At 39.0% G+C, this 26064-nt stretch overlaps 1 protein-coding gene across 4 annotated transcripts in view; it reads left to right on the forward strand.

Moving 5' to 3' along the window:
• KLHL4 (kelch like family member 4) overlaps nucleotides 1–10616 on the forward strand; it is a 76694-nt gene extending 66078 nt beyond the window's left edge. For all 4 annotated transcript variants that reach the window (XM_042029281.1, XM_042029280.1, XM_042029278.1 and 1 more), the window contains 5 exons: nucleotides 1986–2210; nucleotides 4070–4232; nucleotides 6889–7101; nucleotides 8123–8294; nucleotides 8970–10616. In XM_042029281.1, the coding sequence (XP_041885215.1) occupies nucleotides 1986–2210; nucleotides 4070–4232; nucleotides 6889–7101; nucleotides 8123–8294; nucleotides 8970–9029 (833 nt within the window). In that variant the 3' untranslated portion in view covers nucleotides 9030–10616. The remainder of the gene's footprint in view (nucleotides 1–1985; nucleotides 2211–4069; nucleotides 4233–6888; nucleotides 7102–8122; nucleotides 8295–8969) is intronic.
• The last annotated feature ends 15448 nt before the right edge of the window (nucleotides 10617–26064 follow it).

Below are 26064 nucleotides of genomic sequence, written 5' to 3' on the forward strand. Positions count from 1 at the left end.
ATTAGCGATACTGAGTATTTATGAATTGTATAGACAACCACGGATTCAAGGTAATTTTTAAACTCTCTTCCCCTAAAATAAGAATACAATTTTCCAATATATTTTGCCTAGTAAAGGTTATGCAAAGAAAGGACTGTTTCAGTCAACATCTGCACTTCCTGTTGGTGCCTCTCCTGCTTCTTCCCTTGGAATGAAGCCAATTGTTTGAACTTTTGCCTTTTGATGGGTAAGAAGAACAGCACTTCCGCTCCTCCCTGCTGTCCTCCACGGCTCTGACTCAACCTTGGAGCCCGGGCTGGATTGCAAGATAAAGGAAACAGCAGTAAGAGACCAGGATGCACTAGAGGAACAGCTCTGAGAAGGGAGTAACTCCCACCGCTGGCAATAACACACTGCCTGTGATAAAGGCAGACACCAGGTTTGGTGTCTCAGGCAACGCCAGGTTTGGCTTTGTGCTTATCTCAGGTGGAATAGGAAGTCAAATCTCAAATTCAAATGATCAAATGAAGATCAAAGAGGTACTTTTGGGCCAGAATTTTGAAAAACGTGAATGTGCCTAACCACGTTAATTTTACGACTTTCAAATCTTCCAGCCTCTGTAAGAATTACAGCCCACAGGGTACATCTGAACACACTGAAACCTGACTGCATTTTCCTGTGTTTCAGTTAGTGTGAGAGATTTCCTTTGAAGTGGGGAACTTTGGGGCACTCATGTATTAGCACAGAATAAATGAGAAAGAATCAAAGTGAAGAGGAGCAAACAGACTAACAAGATGGAAAGAACAGGCAAAGAAACCCAGCTGCTCTGAATACAGGGCAGAAAGCAGAATTTCTCTGTTTTATCGCAGGTGGAGCTGGTAGTTCCTTTCCCAGCCTGTGCATGTGGAAAAACAGATAGATAAGAGAAAAGATAGCGTGAGATAAACTCTTATTTCGCTGAATTTCTGGAGTACATCACGTGATCTCTAACAGTTCTCTAAACCAAATCCTACCTTTCTTTTCTGCTTTATTGCATGGTTGTTTTCCTGTTGTAAAAAGAATTTCTTAGCCACAAACTGCTTGTTGTTATCTTCAAAACACTACTCGTCTGCTCTCAAATCCCAGTCAAGGAACAAGAAATCGGCTCTGTTTTCCTCATCTGGTTGCCTTTGACTGAGCTGAATTTGAGCTCCAGGGTGCACTGGAGCTGGAACTGGCAATTCTGCCTTGGATCTTACTGAGCCATGCCCTCGCTGTGCTTAGCAGCTCTCAGAGGAGCAATTATGGCTCCTGAGTGATGATGGGAGCCAGCGCATGGAAAAGTGTCAGTGCTGAATGGCAGAGAGCTCGTGCCTTCTGAAAAGTTTCAGTAAAAATGTTACTGGAGGTCCAGTGACCTGAAAAAAATGGAAAATGTGGCTTTATATGTTACAGCAGCCAAGCAGCTACTGCAGGGCTGCTGCACAGGTGAGCATTGGGGAAGACACCTGTGGGAACCAGATGTGCATTCACACACAGCCCAGTCTTCTGCCTGACTCCATCCTAAAATGGAAAATATCCACAGGATTGCTGGAGATGCTTGTCCAGTTCCTCAGACAGATACATGGAATCTGGTTTTGATATCCTTAATACTTTAGGCACAAACATGGTTAAAGAGTAGATTGTTGTGAGGCACCGTATTCGTAGGGAATATAAAGAAACCCCAAAACAAACCCACAAAACCCCTACCCTCATGGTATTTAAGTTATAGATTTAACTTCTCTCCAATATTTGCACACAAATATTACCTCAGTTTAATTCTCCATTTCTTGCTCCCAGTATATTCTCATAGATTTGCCAATCATGTATGCAATTAGCACAGCTTTCTCACTACGTTCACATGAGAACTGAAGTTCACAGCAAAATCTCACACACAGAATTTCAGTATTTCATAATTTAATCATGTTTTGACCTGACTACTGACTGCTGGGTACTGCTCCCTCCATGGCTGTCTCTGTTTTTCACAGGCACCACTACAATTGAGAAATACGACCTCAGAACCAACAGCTGGATCCAAATTGGGACCATGAACGGGCGGCGGCTGCAGTTTGGGGTTGCCGTGATTGACAACAAGCTCTACATTGTGGGCGGAAGGGATGGGCTCAAAACTTCCAACATTGTCGAGTGCTTCAACCCCCTCACCAAGGCTTGGACTGTGATGCCCCCGATGTCAACACACAGGCATGGCCTGGGTAAGAGGGGCTCTGCCTCTGCAAACGCCTCACAGCACACACAGATGGGTTTTGATTGACACAAACACTGCTGAGAAAACCTTTAACAGCATTTAGTAACACGCAGCAATATTTGTAAAAGATGTTTTTCAAAGACAGATTTGCCTGTTTCCGTAATTTTATGATTTTATTAGTGTTCACCTAATTAGCACTGGTCTTCCAGAGTTAATTCTGCTTGTAGGAAATTCCAAAATATAAGGTACAGTGAAAATAATCAATGCTTCACAGGATTTAATGGTCAAGAGATACATTTACAATACAATAACAACCTTACTGTATTTTTTTTAATAAATTATGAATTAAGCCCAGAAGTATCAGTCACCTCTGTAATTCAGATCAGGACATTACCCACATTGAAGAAAAGAGTGTATGGAAATAAGTGCAACTTTACCAGTTCTCATGTTGTAATTACAAGAAGTTTTACAGAGCTCTGCCATGGCTTAGTGTTATGGGTTTTTTACTGCAAAGTAATCCTTAATATTATTCACACTGAAGGAATAATATGAATATGAACTCTAGAGTTTATTTCTGGAACTATAAAAAATAAGGCTAAGTTTACAGCTGAGTAGACTGTAACAGAGGGAATATGATGATTTCTGCACAATTTATGAAAATTATCTTATGAAAAAGGTCTTATGAAAAAGCTGGCTTCTCTCGAGTTACAGGTATTGCTTGAAATCATTGGCAAGTTCAAACGACATGGAATATTTTTATTTTTATGGATAATAGAGGAAGATTGATCCAGAATTATTTGACAAACCATTGTGGCCTATGTCATGTTCTCCACTGCTTGGTGAAGAAAGGGTAGTGTAGGGTTCTTACCAACTGGAGCACAAAATTTATGAAACCAAATACTAGTGGGTAGCAAAGGGGAAGAAGACCAAACAGAAGAAATAATTTTCATTGAAGTCTTTATAATTCCTGACAACAGGGGCATAATTCTCCCCAGCAAATAGGTCACAGCCATAGATTTGGGTGCCCAAAGTTTGGCTTCAATCTGTGCCTGGTTTGCAAAGCTGCCTCACACTTCCAGCCCCTATTACCTTCAGGGAGATTCTGTGGAGAGCTGGCCTTTTGAAGAAATCAGGCCATGTATATTTAGGCCTGAAAGACAGATTTAGAAAACTTTTAAGCAGCTGGATTGAAACGTTTTGTCTCACCTAAAAAAGCGAGCAAAGAGCAGCAGCAGCTCTCAAAGGGGAGGCACCAAAGCCCTTCTCTGGAGAAGCACAATGCCACAGGATTTGTCCACACAGAGCTTTGCAGTGACAGCCAAGTTGGCTCTCCCATGCCTCAAGGACAGTAGATAGGAGCCAGCTCTTATCCAAAAGGCATTAAAATGTTGTGGTGCTTTAGCTGTTAAGGACAGCCAGCTACCCACCCACCCAGGCTTTGTGCTGGCAGCACTACAGAGCTTCAGCTGGCTCAGAATTAAGAGAGGTTGTTGGCTTGGGCACATTTTTCGTTGCCTGACTCAAGTTTTGCCTTTCTGTAGGAGAATAACATCGTTTCCCCTTTTGGGGCTCAAATTTGTTTCAGAGCAAGGTCACCAGAAGCGAGATAAAAGCCCAAGAAGAGAACATTAGAGCTAAAGCAGATTTCCTCTAATCTTTTGGCAAAAGATAATGGTTATTTAGAAGAACACTGCATGTGAAGTGCTTGTTTATCTTTATTTATTCTGCCAAATGAAAAGGCAGCTTTCAGATCGTTTAATACCAGCTGAAGTTGCTTATCTGCATACAGGGAATTAACGTATGAAATGAATACGCTGCTGGTCACTGAAACCAAGGGATAATTTGTCCCTAATTCCATCTCTCAAGGAGTAGCAATGCTTGAAGGACCAATGTATGCAGTTGGTGGCCACGATGGGTGGAGTTACCTCAACACCGTGGAGCGCTGGGACCCGCAGGCGCGGCAGTGGAATTACGTGGCCAGCATGTCCACCCCCCGCAGCACCGTCGGGGTCGCGGCACTCAACAGCAAGTATGGCAACAGGAAAACCTCTCTTTGGGTTTTCATTTGCTTCCTTCCTTGGAAATACAGCTTCTTAAATTTTCTTTTCAGGCTTATGGTAATTAATGGCCTCAAGGAAACAAAGAGAAAATATAATGCGCAGACATAAGAAAGGAAAGCTTTTCCTCTGCTGCGTGGTAAATTGATTTCAAACTTGCAGTCAGGTTCTAGACACATTTCAGCCCTTTTAAGCTATAGCAATGTGAAAATGTTATTACATGCACATCAGAATTTTACCTGGAATATAATATACGGGGATATAAAATCAGCTACTTAAGAAAATATTCCAAGTCTGTGTTCACACTTTAAAATCATTGTGGCTAAACAGACTTAAAAGAACATGTTTGAAAACGAAGTCAACAAATTCACAGAAACAGATTCACAGCCAATTTTTAAAATGTTGAAGGTATATGATGCGTTTAATGGAAAGAAGAAAAGTTTATTAATTAGGTATGGAATAAACAGCCTCCTGTAAATCTTATCCTTTCCAGATTTGTTCTGCCCTCCATTTATTTCTTGAATACACTGAAATCAAGTGTTAATGTGCTTAAACATTTTGCTAAGATGCTAAAGCCACTCAAGCCCTTTTACATGGGAGCAGACACCCATGTGGATCTTACAAAAGCCTTGAAAAAGGCCTCAGCTTATGGAAAATATGGCTTGAACCAACCTTCCTTCTTATTTAAAGCTGTGGGAAGCTCTTAGCGGGGCCAGTTTATGGGGGCTGGGAACACTCAGTTACAGGCAGACAATTGCATTTACCTGGAACCTTTGCCACTGGCTTCCCTGATCAATCTGTAAACTCCAGAGAAAAGAGAAGGACAAAACAGCAGCAACAAAGATGTCAGCAAAGGGATATTTGTAAATGCAGGTTGGGGTTTTGCATTCATGCAAGGACAGGATTCAAATCATAGCTCAGAAGTTCAAGAGAGGCAGAAATGCCTCTCAAGGTTCCTGCTGTACCTCAGAGGAAATGTTCTCAGCAAAAACTCCACCAGAAACTCCTGGTGGTGCCTTCTACAGCAACGACGTGCAGGAAACCACTTTGTCAAAGAGGAAATCAGCCCGATCCTGACTCTGTTCTCAATCATTGCTGATATAAGCTGTCTCCAGCAGGGCTTAAATCACGTCTGGTGATGTAATTTCTGGCATACCAGGAGATCAAATGTCCATCACTCAGTGCTACTGCTGCAGTCCAACCAAGCAGAATGCTTCTCCTTTTCCTGTTTCCCTAAATCACACCATATTTTTTCCTGTTCAACCCCACCAGAAAAGACTTTACATATCTGTGGAGCAACACTTTCAGACCAATAAATGGTCCATTGAAAACATCAGTCAATAATGCTATATTTGGTCTTTTCCTTAGAGAATGGGAAACACCACTGTGTTTGTAGATATGTTATGGCAAACAAAGGATCCCAACCAATCACTTTGTATATACAGAGATTTCCTTTCCCTGTGAAAGCTGGGTAAACAAGCAGTCTGTGTCCAGTGGCATGATGTAAAAAGAAAATAAATCAAAGCCTCAAGTTTTGTATGGATCAGACAACAAACTGCACAAGCAAACTCAATTTTATCGAGGGAACAAACATTAGGAGAGAGACAATTGGGGATTTTTTTTTATTCTAGCAATGGTTAAGAATCTTCCAGTTAAAATACGTATCAGAGCTCTCTGAAAGGTTTTTAAGTCACTGGAATAAAACGGACACTTCTAAAAGAAAATTCAGCTGATCTGGTTCAGGTGATTTACTCTGGGCAAGTCCATGTGTTCCCTAGGTCTCTAATTAGGTGCACTAAGTAAATTCAATTTCATGGCAGAAAACAACAACCAGGGTTTGAAAGGGAGTAGAAAGAATGGCACACTCAACATCTGATCCCATCTTCTATTACATTCCATCACAGTTCAGCAGCATCCAAGTTAGCTTGAGACCAGAAAGAAATTCAGGCTTTGTAAAATTCATTGACAAAAATCCAGAACCCCCAATGTTTTTAAACATGCATTACCACAATTTATTCCTAAAAGTTTCCCTAATGTTTTTTAACATGGATTGCCACAATTTATTCCTACAAGTTGTCCTAACACCAGCTGTTTAAATCTTTAATTGTTTGCTAGGTACTTTGAGGTAAACAGACAAGATGACACAAGATGGTACCTTCTGTCCAGCAGATTTTCTTAAATGCAGGCTTGGAGGAAAATATATTTACTATATGTTTTAAGTATGTTTTTGATGTCTATTCATGTTATTAGAGTCCTTTAACAGCACAGAAAATCTCTTAATGTGATGTTAATATTCTACAACCCTGTCCCAGGGAATGCTGCCATATATTTCAAACATATGCAGCATCCTTCAATTCAATTCTTTCTATTGCTCATATTTAGAGAACCTGGCATGAATTTTTCAGCTTAATTTTCATACGTGGCTGCTTGGACATTTACACTGCAAGTGAAGAACATGACCTCATATAACACAGGAAAGCCTTTGAGCAAAGAAAGTTCCAGAGCGCAGCAAATAATGGGCATAATGACAATTTTAAGGCGGTCTGGAGGAGGTTAGCCAAATAAAACTCTTATTAGTGGGAGAATAAAGACTGAAATTGTTTGCCTGCTTATGGGTTGTCATCCCAGGCTGTACGCAGTTGGTGGGCGAGACGGGAGCTCCTGCCTGAAATCCATGGAGTGTTTTGACCCGCACACAAACAAGTGGAGCCTATGTGCTTCCATGTCCAAGAGGAGAGGCGGCGTCGGTGTGGCGACCTACAATGGGTTTCTGTACGCTGTGGGAGGCCATGATGCTCCTGCTTCCAACCACTGCTCCCGCCTTTCCGACTGCGTGGAGAGGTAAGGATTTATTTTGCTTTTTCTTTTGTTGTTTACTTTCCAAGAAGGAATTATAGAATAAATTCTCTTCACGCTTGGAACGTTATGTTTGTAAAACGTATTCTGCCTTTTAAAAATAATCTTTTGAGCAGGAATAACTGATTCCCAATACTTTCGTGATGACAAAAGAATTAAACCTTAGCAGCAAATTCCTCCCCTCTGCTTGAGGTACCCAAGAACCAGGTAAAAGCAACTGAAGTGAGACAAATTCAACCTGTGACCTTTCTACTTCTTAACTGCCAAAACTCAGGTTTAGGCTGCTTGTGCCATATATTGTAGGAATTAAATACTTTTCAGTTGTTCGGCCAATAATTTGACTGATACTGATAAAAGTTGTGAAAATAGAAGAAATATCACAAAGTCTTGTCATTTGGGGACAAGAAAGGAAAAGTGAGGGGGTGTTCAACCCCTGCTGTGAACAACAATGGACCAATTCTGTTCTCAGTTAGATGGGGTAAAGCAGGAACTACCCTGGAATTTACTGCAATTTATATTGGAGTAGATCAGAAGTAAAATCAATATTAATGTAAGATGGAGCCAGGCCTTTCATGAGATAAACTTAGAGTTACTACACAGATATTTAACTTCTTTTACAGTGAAATTTTCTGAAAACTTTGACAAGAAAGATAAAACCAAAAGCTTTATGAAGAAAGAAAATAAGAATGTATTGAAATTAACTTTGCTGAGTCAACTGGTGGCCATGCTATCATTCCCTCAGGTTCCACTTGTGTTTAAAATGTATTGATGGCTTAATGTAATTGAAATGGAGAGACTGTAACCAAAAAGTGAAAACAGGGGCCTTTTCTGTGGGCTTGAAGGCCCCTCTAGTGGCTAAATCAAAAACTGAATCACATCACTATTCCGCTCGTTCCTGGTGTAAACCGAACAGCAACACAGGAGAAAACAAGCGAATGTCAGCAATTTAAATTTGAAATGTGCCTCCACAAGTCATTTTTCTGAATTTGACCATCACACTGCCTAGGTACGACCCCAAAACAGATGCTTGGACAACGGTGGCCCCTCTGAGCGTGCCTCGGGACGCGGTTGGGATCTGTCCCCTGGGGGACAGGCTCTACGCCGTGGGGGGCTACGATGGGCACACCTACCTGGACACCGTGGAGTCCTACGATGCCCAGAACAACGAGTGGACAGAGGTAATGGCAACAGCTGCCTCATAAATGATAGGGGCTCTTCCTGCAGCTAGGAATAATTCTGTCCAAATAACGGAAACCTTATCGCTGGTTTGGGGAAAAACGGCACATCAGGGTGCAAGCAATGCTGTAGGTGGGCTTGAATGAAATATTAGTTGTGTCTCCTGTAAAATAACCACGTGAAGCTTCTCACACTGAGGGGTGGAGGCAATGCATGGGCAAGCAAACCAGGTCGCACAAGTAATTTTGGGCCTTAAGTGTTTAATTTCACCGTTGTAATCTGGTGTGTTTGTCAGCAATGCCCTCTTCTGGAGGCACCTTCAGAGTTTCGTATTTATGGCCCTCACCTCTGAGACCAAGAGGAAACGCCTGAGCTGCCAAGATCCTTTGCTGCCACACAGTCCCTGGTTTTGGAACACAGGATGTGAAGGCCTTTGGAATGTGTTAAGGGAACAACCCCAGGCTGCACCCTTATAACTCAGGGGCTGCTAAGTTTTGCCAAACAGCCCAAACTCTGTTTTCATACCTTAGTTAAACCTAATTGTTTTAGCATTACATCAGTTTGAATAAACAAATTGCTTTCCTATTCATCTGAAAGTAATTTCCTCTAGTCCTATCATAGGAGGCTACTAAATATGTTTCCTCCTTTTTCTTCTCCTTTTTTCTTTTACTTTCTAGGAAGTTCCTGTCAACATTGGACGGGCTGGAGCATGTGTTGTTGTCGTGAAGTTGCCTTGAGGACTGTAAATTATTGTGAAACTGAACTGAGTGGAGTCTCAGCAGACAAAAAACATTTCCAGGAGCAGGACAGACTGCACACACCTCAGCAGCCCTCCCTTGCAGACAATATTTATCTCTGAGCCCTCACACTATTAGAGCACAAAAGCGTCTTCCTGCATCACAAAAATCAGAAAACTTTGGAGAAGTGAATTCCTTTGTTAGGCCTAATTCACAAAATCCAGTAAAACAGTTTAAATGTTTGAATGGTTCAGGTTTGTTTCAAAAGTGTATCTATTATTTATAAAATGCAGTAGTGAGAGATGGTATAAGGTTTCAAAAACTACTTTTTCTTTCTATGTTGTCAGGAATGTTAAAGTTTATAACAAAAGCTTTTACATTTTAAGTAAATGAAAATGACTATGAAGCACCTCCAACAGAGAACTGCACAAAAAGAAATATTAGCTCTTAGATATTACTGACGGCAGAATATTCTCTGCAGAAGCGATTTAATTCCTATATTCAGAAATTAAACTCCTAAATTAACTTTAAAATCAACTCAGAGAAACAGATAATTTGGCTGTTATTTACCATCCAGCACTGCTAGAAGTGTGACAGAATACCCATTTTTAGCAGTATATTGAATTGAGTAATGCAAGTTAAGTCATAGTAGGGTTAAGGTACCTTTGTGCTATTGTATGCCAGCAGAAAGAAATCTCTTTTGTCAAAACATAATGCAAATATAATTTGCAATCATTTTCAGTGCATAGATATGTGATATTTTAACGCTGCTCCGTGTGTCAGGTTATTCATGGATTTCTCTTTGCCCACTAACCATCTGTCAGTATGAGTTAAACTAATCTGACTCTTCTTGGGATGATAACCACGCATTAAATTTTAAAACAATCATATAATTACATTCCTCGAATATAACTTACAAAATGAAATTTTTATATCATATTGATATGACAATCTTTGACCTCAGCTGAAGATTACCAGCTTTCTCTCATGTACAGTAGAAATATGGTAAAGAATAAACCACATCCACTGTGTAACATTAGATACCATTTGTGTGAACGTTTATGTTCTATCTGGAATTAGGGGAATGCTAAGAATCAAGAACAAACAAGAAAAAAATCACCTGAAAACAGCACATAGTGTTCCACATGCATGATATTTTCTTTTTGCATGCCAATTTCTACCGTTTTGCTTTAATTTCATTTTTATAATTTCAAATGTTGAAAGTGTATTCTAGAAAAAAGAATGTATGTAAAATATTCTATGCTGTAAAGCACAATATTTGGTCAGTATCCACCTCAGTGTTTGTTATGTTGTTGTTTTGTCAGTATCAGAAAATTCAGGACAGAGACAAAAATCTCTGAATGTGTAGGCCAACTTCCCTGATAGAATACTGTGGTTACAGATTTTAGCAATATGCTATTTTAAAAAAATTTATAGTATTAAGCTTATTGAATGCCTCTAAAGAAAAAAAAAATCTCATAAGCATATTTATAAAAAGAAGGACATTTTTAACTTTAAAAATCAATTATGTTTATATATAGCATGCTACATTCAAATAAACTTTACTTTCTCTGCTAAGAAAATTTAGACTATATTTTAACAACTTTGTGGTTTTTATTTTGCATCCTTTCAAAACTAGAGGATACAGAAGCATTAATCTCATTTTTGTACTCTAAAAGAACAAAAGATGCACAAAGCCCCCCTAAAATCTGAGCCAACACGAAGAGCCAAGCAAATGGGGGATGAACCCTAAACGAGCTCGTGGGTGCCAGAATTCACATCAGAAGAAGGAACTATTTTAGCTTCCCAGCAGATCAAGAACCTGAAGCAAACACAAGGGGCCAAGCACAGAGAATCTGCCCAGTGACACACAGGGGAGTGGGAGGTGGAGGTTTCTGTCTCCCTGTCCCATAGGGAAGCTGTCTGACCAGCTACCCAGAACATCTTCTTGCAGCAAATACTAACTTTTAAGCACTAATAATAAAAGTTCTAACATTTCCCCCCTATTCTTTGCCATCCTGCTTTGGTCCTGCAACAGCCATGTGCACTCTTACAGAAGTAGGGATTTATGCGGATGCAAGGAGAGGGTCACTGCTGCTTTTCACTCAGGCTCCAAATCATGCTTTTCTCCTAAAACAGCACACCACTGCTCCCAGTAACCAGCACAACCTCTTATGTTTTATTCCTGTTTGGAAACACTGATTTTGAATGCCCATTTTTAAAATTCCAAAATAAAAATGTCATAGACAATGTACAGCTGATGCCATCATGTACAAGAGGCACATCAGGACAGGCTGAGAGTGCTAATGGGCCTGACCCACAGAGCCTTTGCAGGGAATTTGAAGTTTTCTTGGGAAAAAGAAGGTAGACAGCCTCAAGTGAGAGAAAGCAGCCATGGCTCCTGAGCCAACAGAGAGGTTTGTAAATATAAACCCATCTCTAAAAACCTATTCTATTCTACCTTAATCCAAACACACAGGACCAGCCTTTGACAGCCACACGGCTTCCAAATCTTCTCACTGCAGAGATAACACAGAATTCCCCTGCCTTTGTCCCCTCCTCAGCTTGCAAATTTTATTAAATGCTCTATCAGTAAACGAGACATGAAACACTTAGGGAAAACATTTAGATATAAACAATCCCCTTAAATAGCTCTCGAAATACACACTGCCATTTCTGTAATTTAATAAAGGCTCAGAAGGGGTATTAGAAGACTTCCTGTACTTCTTTACAGCTCTCTGAAGAAATCGTGTCTTGAGGTTTGCTTATGCAAAAAATAACACGAGGCAGAAAAAAATATATCATGCTTTTAGCTTGCAGAAAGCAGCTCCATTTATCAGTTTAATAAATTCAGTAGCTCTTCCTAGAAACAACCACAACCTCTAAGGCAGAGTATGTGAATATTTGTGCGTGTGTGTTATGAGAGGAGATAGTCTAACTTCTGTGGCAAGGCTGCAGTGACAAGTGCACTTTTTACATTTTAAGGTTAAGGCTGCACCTTGTTATAGAAACAACACCAAGATAAATACAGGTATGGGGAAAAGGGAAAGGATGGGAAGGGTGTGGTGGTTTTAGTGCTGAACTTTAAGGGTTTTGTTTTTTCCATATTATTTGTACAGCAGCAAGAAACCATGTGAAAGGAAACCAGCACTCCACAAAAGGAAATTGGGCTCTTAACAGGAAGATGGAAGGAAAGAAAACTGGGGAGAATTTGAAGATTTGGGTGATAATCTCTACACGAACTGCACAAGCAATGATATTTTATGTAAATATAATGTATGGGAAGCAGGGATACCACTTACCCACAACATCAGTTCTGGGAAAGGCTGAAGATGCAGCTTAACCACTATCATGTCTCTATCTTGTAGGAGATATTTAGGCCAAGAGCACAAGCCCAGAAAAGTCCCTCCCATAACCTTAGCAGTGACAGGTGCAGGAAAGCAGTATTGGAGCTATTTACAGCTGTCACAACCAAAATAAATGAATTTCCTGAGAGAGTATATTTTTAAATTTCTTGCATAACACAGTTAAACACCAACCCCCAGTCTCAGCTGATCAGTGCTGGGTGTCTTCAAATTTTACAAACCAAGGAGTGAACAGCCTACATTCAAAGCTTATAGGAACTTGGTAAGGATTTATTCAATCCAGGCAGTAAAAAGAGATTTTTTCCCTGACAGGATCACACACCCTACATTTTCCACATAGGATGCCTCAGTGGGAATTTCCTTACAGTTGCTTGAAGTTTGCCTACGAATTTTTCACTCAGGGCAGACACGAGACTCTTGAACGCAGACACATTTCTTAATAATGAGTCCTCTTCCTCAGAAAATTGGATGGAAGTTTTCTCAACCCCTAGTCCTTGAAAAGTCAGGCTTTGAGCACTGGGGGTTTGAGTGAGACTCGAGCTCAGCTCAGGCTCGGTTTGCCATTCAGACTCTGCTCAGAAGATGGTGCTATGGGACAATTTTTGGAGAATCCTGGCTCTAAGAGACCACGAGGCTACCTTGTAGTAATATTTACCCTTGAAATATAAATGCACTCTTTAATACTCTCAAGAGCCTCCTCCATTTGTTAGTGGAACTGCCTTAGGGAAATGCTCCCCACACACAAAAACACAGACCCTGCTGAGCTCCTAAGGCAATTTTGGAATCAAAGCTACTGAGTTACAGCAAAGTGCCTTTTGTAAATATTCCCAAAGTAACAGCTGGTATCATCGCCCCTGTGCTTATCCTGGGTTTAGGTACATAGAAATCAGAAGTTGGTCGCGTTTGATTTCTCTGAGCATGAATCATGGAACCCATTTTTTGGCTGCAAAGGCTTGTGGTGAAAAGCCAATGACGTGGGCAGGTGGATGAAGAGAAGCCTGTGCCCATCGAGCAGCCAGGTAGCCCCCAGCACCCTCCCCTGACTTCATGCAGAGATATCCAAGCTGCAGTTCCTGATGTGGGGTAAAACTGTACAGCTCTGCCTTCTAGAAAATGCACATGACACGTCCAAAGGTGCTGAATAAATAAATAAAATATAAAATGGTTTTTTGCTCTGCTTCCCCATTTTCCATACTGGAATAGTCATGAAACAGAGCCAGAGGTGAATACAATGTGCTTTACATGAAAGATAAGGAAACTTCTTCTATGCAGTCCTAACATTTCTCGCTCTAGGGAATAAAGCAGGGCGTCACCCTTCCTCTGCAGCAGTGAGCAGAGATTGCTCCCAGATATTGGATGCAAATTTTCCAGGGTTCAGCAGTCTCACCTCTCTGTAAACACTGAGCTGCAACTTGCTTTTACATGTATTTCTCCCTGTCACCTCAAATTAATAAACAATTCAATGACACTACTTCCAGAATTCAGAAAGAGGTTCTTAAGCATAACATTAAAGAAAAAAATACAGATTATGAATTATTTCTTACAGAAAAATTTCTTACAGAAAATAGAGACCAATTTACAAGCAGCTTTATACTATTTATAAGACAGCACTAAATAAAAACAATAATTTAAAAAACTTTGGGGGCAGTGAAGTGTTAGAGCACTTGACACTGAACCTTTCCTCTGCTATACTTTAATCAAAGGGGTTTTTCTTCACTGACTTCTGTCTGCTCAAGGAAAGTCTGAGCTCAGAGACTTTTGACTATGCTGTGTAGAGAAGTTAAAACACCACAAGTATATTAATAATCTGTTATGAGCCACCATTATTACATGGCAAAGTTTGCTTTTGTTTTTTCAGGACACCTACCCCCCACCAAAGACATTTCCTCAATAATTACAACTGTGGGGCAAAAAGAAACCCCAAGAGAAAACCTCTTTATTTCTGTGGTACAAGCAGCAGAGGTGGAAAGAGACACAAAACCCCAAATGGATTCATTGCCTCAGCTTTCCAACCTCCTCAGTGGTCCCTTTAAAAAGTCAGAGCTAATATTTGGATGCAACTGTTTACATAACCAGTCTCAGTGGCTCTTTCCCTGCCTTCCTCTCCTCACTAAACAGGAGCTTTCTTCCAAAAAGCTTGGAAACATCATTTCCCTAGAGACTCCTCTATGCCTTACCTACCTTCTGTTCTCACAGCCTCCTTAAAAACAAACATCCTGCCCTCAAATCCTCCAAACCTCTACATGCCAAAGGCTTTCCTGCCTTTGAGTTTCTCCTCCTGAAGCTCAGTGTTTATGTGACAGTGCTCACATGTGGGATCATGCATGAGAAAATAATGCCAATTGTCAAGAAACCAGTCCAAGTGGGAACAGTTTTAATTTCAAGCATTCAAATGTAAGCTAATCTTTCTTAAAATAAAGATAAAATCAGCACTTCTAGATGAAAAAAAGCGCCTATGTACAGCTACTGAACAACCGATGATAATTGAAAAACCCCATTCTGCCCAAGGCATCTCTGATAAGAATTGATTATCAAAGGCCTCATTAGTTTCTTTCACTCTACACTGTTTGTGCTGAACAATAGTAAATAAAAAGTCTTGTGATGATTGTGTCTTTACAACCTTAAGCGTTGCATGATGCTCAGAAAAACATGTGCTTCTCTGATTCAGTTGGGAAAAACAGTGTGCCATATAAAGAAAAATTCATTTTAATCACACTCAATAATCAAATTCTTTTGTGGGAAAAGGGGCCTGCAGCTGCTAGATGGAATCAAACACGCTGCAAGAATAAAGAAAAATCACTATGGCATGTTCTTCCCAAGCAGCATTGTACACACTTCATTAACAATATCCTGTAAAACTGAGAAAGATTGGAGAGAAGAGGTCAGGAGCTAAAAGAGACACTACAGAGTAGGGAAAAAAAGCCAAACCAGAAAGTAATTCCTCTGAGGAACCTGTCAAACTTAATTTGATCCTTAAAATACAATAAAATACAATATAAAAATCTCATTTGATACTTTACTACAGGAAGTAAAAAGGACCATGAAGCAAAGCCGGAGCAATGAAGCTCTAAGTGTATACAGGATTATTTGTTACAGACTTCTTTCCTGTTTTCTTCTTTCCAAGTAAATAATATTCTCAGATCATAAAGCAACATTGTATTTGGAATCTGTTTCACTCTATATTTAGTAACTTAGAGATGAAAACTGCATATATATTCACATTTCAATTATCTAGCATGCAGACATAGCAATGGAATTAAAATTCACGGTGATTAAATGCCAAGAATTTTTTTTCATTTAGTCATAGAGAATTGAAGGGCCTTAACCAGGTTAAAAGCCACCAAAATCCAAAATGTGATGCAATTTTCTCAAATTTAAACATCAGCATCTGTGAACTTCACTGTACATATCTTTTATTTGTTTGGTATCTCCTTGTATTTATTTTTTTCCCCACAGTCAAGACCTTTTATTTAATTTTTTTTTTTTTTTTTTTTTTTTTCTCCACTAGGTTGTCATCATAAAACCCTTATAATTCTCTCAGGACTGCTGAGTTTGTTCAGCCCTCCAGAGACAGATACAATGCAAGGTCCACTACAATGTTGGCATCTTGTCATAAAATACTGTAGCTACAGAGGAAAGTAAACTTTTGCTCCAGTTATTTCAAGAATATTGTTTGGAAACTGATTTGATAATTCTCATTACCTTGAAAGGTTTATAGTCCCCTAATTTATTTGCATAGCTCATTTCTGTTATTATTTAAAATGCAACCTTTCCAGGGAAACATCCATGAAATATCTTTTTATAGTCTGATCATTTGTTTTCCCTCATGGTAACTACTGAGGCAACCTATTTTTTTTACACACAGTACATGTTCATACCATCTCAAAATGGTTGGCAAAATGTCATTAAATTGAACAGACATGGAAGAGAAGAATCTGTTATGACCCCTGCAATATCTCACATCCAGCCTTGGCCAACGGAGCAAGTTTTAAAGAATGATATGAATTTAACCAGGCATTCAATTGTTGCCTAGGCTTTCCTAAAAGTACTGCAGAATTACATATTTTATTCTCAAATTCTCATTTGAGAACAGACATTTGTAGGAGTTTAAACACCGAATTTTGTAGAATTGTGCTTGGATATTGATTGACAATTGCAAGAAACAAGCTCTTGATTTGAGCATGAAAATAACTTCTTTTTCAGATAAAAGCACTTCTTTATACATTTGTACTGCTAGAGTCAGGACTTAAAGGGTCACTGCAAGAACCTATAAGTGATCTGCAAACTAAAATATAAATTCTGTGCAGTGAATTAAAAGCTTCTTTTCTCCACTGCTAAAAGCTCATTGGCTCTTTCTGTTATAAACTGTTAAATAAACTGAGTTCAAGCAGTACAATTCATGGAGAAATAAGTCTCTATAATATACATCAGACCATGCCTTACCCTTATGATAAACAGATTTTATTTTCTGTGTTTCATGACCTATGAGAAGTCCAGATGCACTTCATAAAACAATAACTTTATTTTAAAATGAAGCAGACACATATTCTAGTGTGGTCAGATCACTGCAGTGTTAAATAAGGAATACTGAGATACTTTATTCCTCAGTTTTTCAGATTACAACCCACTAAGGAGAGAGAGCTAAAGGAGCTTTGTGGGCAGGTGGGGATCAATCTCTTCTGCCAGGTAACAAGTGAGAGGATAAGAGGAACAGAAAAGAGAAACTCAGTCTCCTACTGTGGAGAACCAAGCAGGGTCAAATAACAACAAACAAATTGAGGAGGATCAAAGACCAAAGGATGCTATTCCACGTTATATCTGTAAAACTCCCTACACCCTGAGCCCCCTGCATGTCCTCCCTGCCCAGTGGCATGCACAGCACCCTCAAATTTCAGCACAGACATATTTTATTTTTAGTCTGCCACAGGTGACATCTCAGAAAGTCACCCAGTCTAGCCAGCACAGCTGTAATGGTACTCCAAGCTATTTTTACAAAGCAAATCAATTTTTATATATGGTATTGAGTTACAATATCACTAATTTAATTTCAACTTGAAAAAAATACCACAAACTGATTGCTCAAAGGAAGGGAGAGGAAAACTGGATTTCAACACCAGAGAAACCAATGTTTGGATTGGATAGAAAATTCAAAATAGGGCTGAAGCAGCATTTTAAATCAAAGAAACAAAGATATGGTATATCTCTGACTGCATATCCATTACTTTTATGGTATTTTAAAGTTTAAAAGCTTGTTATGTGTCTCAATAGTGACAGATTAAACAGAAAATTATATTACTGGAAAAAAAATAGATGCATACAGCTCTTAGAAAAAGGAAGTACTGTCTATGTGTGGTAATTTTGCAGGGGAATCCTGTTTCTTTGGGGGTTGGAAGAGGTGACCATTTACTCCAAAACCTAACACTAACATTAAAACTGAATGTGTGAATTAGGATGCTGAAATGCATAATATTTTTAAGAAAAGGTGGTTCTTTCTAGCACATGTTAATTTATTTGGACTGACAGTAACTTGATGATTCAATTCAAACTGTCACCCACTCTGTCAGGTTTGCTAAATGAAATAAATTTTCAGGTGCCTGCTAAAAGGAAAAGTACTGCTATGTTGTAAACATGATATTTATTTGTTTTAATACATGTTCAGGGCTGGAATGGCCACTGGATGTCAGTAGCCTTTCATTTTGGAAAGGGAAAAGAATAAATATTGGCGCCACAAGACTGCAGGAACTGCAGGACTTCTAAACCCCCAAATTATAGGGAAATTCTTTAGTTGACTTCATCCTCACCATGCTCCTGCATTGTGTAGTGCAAGCATACACTTTTTTGGGATCTTAAAGAAAAATAAGGGACAAAAGGAGAGGTTTTCATGACTTCTAAATAAGGAGGGGAAACAACGCAATGAGTCAAGTGGGGAATGAGCCACGCTGGTGTTCTGCACTATTTACCAACAACTGAGGTGAAGCTTTTGCACCATTTAATAAATGTGCAGTTTTTAAAACTCAAACCAATAAATTGTTTCCAGCATGACCCTGTGATTTACACATCCATAGAAGAAATTCTGCCATCAAATGACTTTATCAAACAACACACCTGTCATCTGGGAAATGCAGATAAATCAATGGTCTCGTTCTAAAATTCTTCTGCAAAGTAAAATTTGGAAAGGTCAGAAACTAAAGAAATTATCTTTACAGCCACCAGTGGGGGTTTGCTCAGCACTGTGGGTAGTTCAGGCTGAGTGTGGCTCTGTCAGCTCTCAGCAGCTGCAGACCTGGTGCAACGAGCTCTTACCAAGTGTGAGCAAAACACTGAGCTCTCACTCCTTCTTTACCTCTGAGAGGCAGCAGAGGATTCAAATTTCAGGTGGACCCCCACCAAAATAGTAAAAAAAATACAACAAAATTCTATTTTAAAGAATTTTTATACTCCACTGAACATTTCTTTGGTCTTGGTCAGCACTTAAAATATTACAGCCTACAAGGACAGAAAATCTCACAGTTCAGTGATGTCATATCATGATGTCATCTGTGATGTTTTAATACAATCACCAGAAAGTGCCAAGAAGCAGCAACATTATTTCCAGTAAAATCAGTAGGATCTGAGCCCATAAGTGGCCACACATAAGTGGACATAAAGGTTAGAGCAAGTCCAGCAGCTAACCCTTGGTTATCATCTCCCCATCCTCTGTACTAGGATTTCTCCTTTTGTACACAATAATAACAATAAAACACCTTTAAATAAACCTGGAAGTTATTCTTTAGTACATTAAATTCTCTTAGATTTTCAAGTTTGTCTTCATAAGGAAGGGAAAACCTTTTCCTGCAATCCCATAAAGGTTTTAGCACCTTCAAGGTGTAGCCTTGAAGGGAGGTTGCTGAAGCATTACACATGTGATTTGTATCAGTTCTTTCTCTCTATGCCTATTGCACAGAAAAATAATTGCAGTTTAATAGACTTCTTATGAATAGCATAATTTATACAGAGTATAACTTTTAATGTAGACTGAGGTTACTTTAAAAGGAAAGGTAAATTAAACATTTTAAAGAGTAAAGATTGTAAGCAAATGGAAATATAATTCAAAGCTGGAGAAGAATTATGCTACTTGTTGGAAACTGAAAAGTACTAATTTGCATTTCTGTAATCATTAATAGGGGTTATGAGATGTCAATTATGTTCCAAGTGTGACCTTTTTAGTTTCTAGGTAATGTACCTCAATTAATTGTCTGTGGCATCATAAAGCACCTTTTTCACTGCACCATGACTATGAAAAGCAATAAAATTCTGCCTCTGCAGCTGAAGTATGAAATGCACAGCTGACCTTAGCACTCAGCAGTAGCTCACTGATGCTAATGCAGACCTTCTATTGGCATAAATTACAGTGCAGTCACAATCTCAGAGCTCAGCTAATGCTTTCCCAGCTCAGGGTGGATTTTTGTAAAGTCACAGGAATGGCCACGCTTTGAAATTCCAGTTTGACTTCTCAGCTGAGCTGCACACTGAGAATTCTGCCAGAGCAAAACTCAATCAGCTGCTTTAACTTTCAGTGTAGAAACTGCTGTGAAAGACAAAACCATGATCCAGTTACGCTGTTCCTCTCTTAGGAATATAAATGAAGCAAAAGTCTGGATATTGACAGGCATTCTGAACAACACTGATGAACAAAATCAGAAGAACATCATGCAATATTTTCTGCCCAAGAGCCCTGTGCTGTAAATGCAATGTGTAAATGTAATCTGTGAATGAAAATCTGTCATTAACTCATTAAGTACTTTGGAGATATTCAGATGAACAACTAGCCATGTGATTATACATTTTTTTAAAAAAACCCCAACAACCATAAATCAAACTTCTTGAAGCAAGAAAACTAATATGATTTTCAGCTTTCAAAGTAATTGACTTGCAAAATCATACAGGAGGAAGAAGAGAAAAAAAACCGGCTCAGGTCATTAAACAGTAACACAATTCAATAGAAGAGTATAACCCTAAATGGCACTTGCATCACCATTTTAAGAAGGAGAACATGGTGAAAAAGTTAATGTAAAAAACCCCTTTAACTTTCCTCCCTCTGCTCCACAACAATGTACTACAGAACTGAAAATCTAATCAGCAAACAAAAACAAACTAAATCCAACAGAATATTTTATTTTTCTCAGCTTTCTAAATCTTCAAATAAATGTCATATGTAAATATATTTTCCAACCTGGCAATGCCAAAGTGTAAAAATCCTTTTGGGTTCATGCAAATGTCTCTTGCTGCTCACAGAGACTCTTTGAATCAATTTTGAAATATCTATTGAAGTTCATATTTATTGCCAAGATTGCTTTTCAAAGCCCACCTGTCAGTAGCAGTTTTGTTTTCATTAATTATTGACCCACATGTCTCTGCACAGAGACAGACACAGCAGAGGATTTATCTCAGCTTCATAATAACAAGACTGCTCAATAATTTCATGAAGTATGCACTGATACAGATAGAAAGTTGGCATTACTGGAACTTTTAAAAGAATAAAAATGTGCTGAGTTGAAGTACAAACAATTTCAGAAAAGCTTCAAGCATTTCTATGAAAAGTAGCACATAATAAATGGGATCAGTATGCACCCAGATCAAAACAGAACTTCCCCAACACACTTTTCCTTTTATTCCTTTTTTCAATTTTTTTTATTCCTTTTATTTCTCTCCTGACATTTTGACATTAAGAAATTAAACAGCTAAAAGTGGAGATGATTTCAGTATTAAAATACTCCCAATGTCTGGTATTAGAGGCAAGGAAATGTATTTAGGTGCTTTGTCAAACGCTGCCTTTGAGCCCTCAGCCTACGCAGGCTGTGTGAAAGCAGAGTATGCTCATTAGATGTGAGTGTATTCTCCTGTGCCCTCCATTTTATGGCTCTGAGGAAATGCATATGAAAGCCAGAATTTTGGCTTTCCTTCCCACCTAATGGTATTCTATTAGCTCTACTATAAATAGGGAATTCTATTTAGGAACACACCTCCAGCACACTCAGAACTGGTAGGTGGCTACCACACTACAGGTGTAACAGGAGTGAAAGTACCTTAAGGTTTTTCCTATTAAAACAAGATTTAACAGACACAAAAATCGACTTCATGTACCCAAAAACTACCTGGTAGTAGTACCATGAACTTATTTTGCCTTGCTGGTTCTCTGTTACAGCACGAGCTCTCCCTCACTGGTAAATTTCTCCTTATGTAACAAAATTAAGTTCTTTTATTTGGTTGCTTTATGAAACAGAAGGTTTCCATGTGTGTCCGATAATAAATAATATGAGTGAAACTAAATTATATCATTTCTCATGAAGAAAAGTGTGCAGCTGTTTTTGAGAAGGGGCCTTATGGATTTAGTGGGCCCCATATTGCCCAAGCTGCTCACTTTGAACAGCCCCAACAACACACAAACTAACTTTTCCTCCAAACCACTGCATGTGACATTGGAAAATGTCCATTTTTAAAAGGAAGCCGGTACAGGAACAGCAAATGATGTGTAAAATTGAGTAAAAGATCTTCACTTTTTCTCCATATTTATTGTTGGCAACTATTCTCAGAATTGCATGGGGCTGACAGAGGATTCAGGAGAAGTTTCCATCCATCTGTATTATTTTCATTAAACCCTGTAATTTTATGTCAAAGGAATTTATGTTCTGTTCTGACATGCATTATACAATATGTCTTAGACATCATAAAGTAGTTTCTGATCACCAGAATTTGAGAGAGATTAATTCATTCCACTTACCTTACCCAGAATATGCTCTGTGATTTCTCCATAATAATTTCTGAAGCTTTTCTTTTGGGGAATGGTGATTCTTCTTGTAGATAACTATGAATCCTGGACTCCTGGTAATTAAATGGAAAAGTTTACATTAGTATTGAAAATTAAACCTTTGATTGCTTCTAATTCCAACAGTTATGAAAGATTTATTAAATTATAATATCTCAAGTGAAAATACATACAAATAATATGGTTTGGTGAGCTGACACTCCATAGAAATATATAAAGACATATACATGTGTAAATGTACCTGGAAGACAATTGAAAAAGTGCTGTGTAACACAATTTGCCTTTTTAACTTTCTGCGAGTTATTCTAAAACTATAAAAATATTTAATTTCTAATAAAAGTCACCTGAAGAAGACGTAATAAAAATCCAGGGTATCTATTTGTTTTTGGGAATCTCTAGATTATTTCCTGAGGAGAGGGAGAATATTATTTGGCCAATTACTCCCCAGCTCTTTCAGTAATTAATCCTGCTGAAGTAGTTTTGTGAATTTAACCTTTTGTTTTATTCTATTGTGCACATTGGTAATGGGAAACAACAAAGAGTGGAGGACTCAAGCCACACGTTATCAGTATTTGTCCTTCTGTTTTGACAATGAACCACAGACTAGGGAACACTGTCAATCTTCTGCCAGACCATACTGCTTGTACAAAGTTCCATTTAACAGCCTATTTATTGATGCAGTTTATATGCCAAAGTATAAAGTACATTATAGGCCACGCTACCAGTAGAATGCTGCAACTTTAAATATGTTGAATACCAAAATATTTTTTCATTCAGATTCTAATTTAATGTTTTAAAAGTAATAAAATTAGCTAGTTAATAACCCACTTCATTCCATAGGGGAGTTCTTTTGACAGCTTCATGATGACATAAAGCTTCTTGCTTACATTTTGCTGTAAGAACAAGTTCTGGAAACTATTAATTATTAAAGTAGCACATTACTTATACACAAGAACTATTTTGTGTTATCTTGTCAAGACAGGTAAGTGTATAACATGTGCTCAACACCTCCAAGTCATTTACAAGTGCTCAATACTTCCTATACTTTCAGACACAACAAAATCAAAGTTTTACCAGGTGAAATATTCTGGGTAATCTTTTTTGGTTTTCTGTTACATTTAAAATGATACCACAGCTTATTACAGTATATTTTATTATTACTAAAAGTTTAATTCTGAATCTTTAGGCAATCTAAATTGGAAGACAGGGATCATCTCAGCATTTAAAAGTTTTCTATTTCTTTTTCATAAAAATGTTCAAGACTTCACAAAGTAAATACAAAAAAAAACCCCTTATGAAACTAGAAATCTGAGAGGAGATTTAAGTTTAAACTGCAGATAGGTGTGTGCAGATAAACCAAGACATGAAAGCAGCCCTAGAGAGCTTTAAAGCCCAGTCTGTTAAAGCATTTTATCTGCTCTCATGTTGCTTCATCAGTGCATGTCCTCATTTAAAGTAAACCTTTACCTTCAATCTTAAAACTTGTCAGGTGACAGAGATAAGAATGAATTATTCCAGCACTCGGTTCTTACGGGGGCATCCTTAAAGCTCTCGGATTGCCTAACAACTTTCTGGTGTTTCTTACATACTTAAAGCCCACGCCCAGGGTTAATCAGGACATCTCTGCAGAAGATTTCCAAAGACAAATGCGAATCAAAGGGCTCCGAAGAGGGATAAAACACCTCCATCAACTCCCTGCCACTCCTGGCTCATCACAGTGGAGCTGGAGCACACCTGAGCTCCGAGGCTCCCGACACAGCGGTGACACGACAACAGCCCAACAAATCCTGGCTCTGCTCTGCTGAGCAATCTCTTCCCACATGCTGGGAGCCTCTCTGAGGGTTCTGAGGGTTTTGTGCTTTTCTTCTGCCTAGAGTTTCCTCAGGAGCCAAAACGCTGTTTGAAAGACAAAACAAAATCTTCACGGAATGTTCCTTTATATTTATAGCACACTTTTGATCACGCTCTTCATGTACTTAGAAATTCATTAGTAGTGTTTCAAGGTTGTTTGCCTAACTTGGTAAATCACTCCATGTCAGTGGCAGCCAGTGAATGAAAACAAAAGAAGAAAAAAAACCAGCTGTAGAAAAAAACCCAGAAAGTATTTGCTACTTTTATCTTCAAGAATCATGCTGAATTTTAATCACTCTCAGTAAAAGCTATTGGTCCACATGTAAGACCATCTTCTGACCTGTAACATTTTTAACTCACAGCCTATACTGGGACCTGAGAAGGGAAAAGGAAATAGAAATGAGAGGAGTTTTTTGTGAGCAGTTAAACCCTGCCTGTGTTGATGTCCAGCCCTGCAAGAAGTGACAGGTCAGTGAATTTCTGCTTCATTGACTGTTCCAGCAATAAGCAGGATCAGCTGATGCTCCTGCATAGGACGTGAGTGATGGCTCCTCGTAGGCCCACATTTAACTGCAGGGGGCCCTGGCTGTCTTCCCTGAGGGCTGAAGATCAATTACTGAAGCTTTAGGAGAGGCAGGTGTATTTACCCAAGGCTTCCTTGGATTGGGACCAAGGTGACACAAAGGAAGGTGTTATGGAAGCACAGCCAGCACGGCTGCTCACTGGGCAGCCCTGCAGGCAAGGCAAGGTTTGAGAGTATCCACCAGCTTGTAAACTTCTCATGCATTTCAGTGCTTCCAACTGCAAATTCCAGTCACCTCTGCTGCCATTCCAAATGATCCAACTAATCATTTGATGAAAGACCTTATTCTTCAAATCTGATCGCTTTAAACAGGAAGGATTTACAAACTGATCCTCCTTAATCAACTGCATACTTAAAGCTTTAATTGTGTGAATACTGCTAATTTCATTCAAAAATTGCTAGTGAACAATTATCATCTTACTGACTGTCGCTTATATGCGAATGACTCGCAGATCCTGATCAACTTTACAGCACAGTTTCCTGCTAAGGGTCATTAATGCCATTTCCATGTACTCTGTCATGGTTCTGCTATTACTGTAGCCATAATGAACGCTTAAATTCATAGTAATGAAGCAAAATTCTTTTTTTCTTCAATATATCCTGATGATTTTTAGAAAAAAATCCTTGGGCTCAGCCTAGTGATTAAAAAACCCCCACAGCCTTCTATAATCAGTATTGAATTCTCTTGGAAAGGAAGTTAAAAACCAGGACATTATTTTCAAGTCAGGAGTCGGGGTTTGCTTTTTTTTTTTTTTTTCACAAAACCCACTGTAAGTGGGGCTGGCAGCTCTGTGCTTGTGCAAGTGTTGTATCATAATCCACACCAGTAGATCAATGAACTGTTGGACAGAACCACTCAAAGTCACCTCCCTTCCCATTATCCTGCTTTCTGGCCTTCCAAGCACAAATTACCCATCAAGCTCCCTGACCCAGTTCCAGGCACGCTGCCGTAAAGAGCACCTGTCAGAGTGATGCATGCCCCAGCCCAGTGCAGTGAGAAACAGGAGGCAATAGCACTTATCACAAGGAATAACAATTTAGCTACAAATCTGGCTCAGCATCGGACTGGCTTGATTTCCTGCTGCAGAATCTCAGAGCTGCTACTGGACAGGACATTATCGCGCCAAATCCTTGTGATTCACCACAGGACAAATTGCCAGCCAGGTGTGTGACTGCTGGGATATCCTCCAGCTTTTTAAAGACCTGACACCAGATGGTTTTCTCCCTCAGGTAAAGCTGGCAAAGACAGCACGGAGGAAACATGCCCTCCTCTCTTATCGGATAAACTTTTAGAGTCGAATTCACAGCCCGACAACCCTAAGGGTGTTCACCACTGCAGGCCTGAGTATGTTCTGTCTGGAAAAAAATAGAGCTTAATTAAAAGCATATATGCTTCCAAATTGCAATTAGTCATATGTGAAATCTCCAGAG

Source organism: Corvus kubaryi, unplaced genomic scaffold (assembly GCF_017639235.1).
Source record: "Corvus kubaryi isolate FWS band 111438036 unplaced genomic scaffold, C.kubaryi_AGA036_p1.0 37322, whole genome shotgun sequence".
Lineage (NCBI taxonomy): Eukaryota > Metazoa > Chordata > Aves > Passeriformes > Corvidae > Corvus > Corvus kubaryi.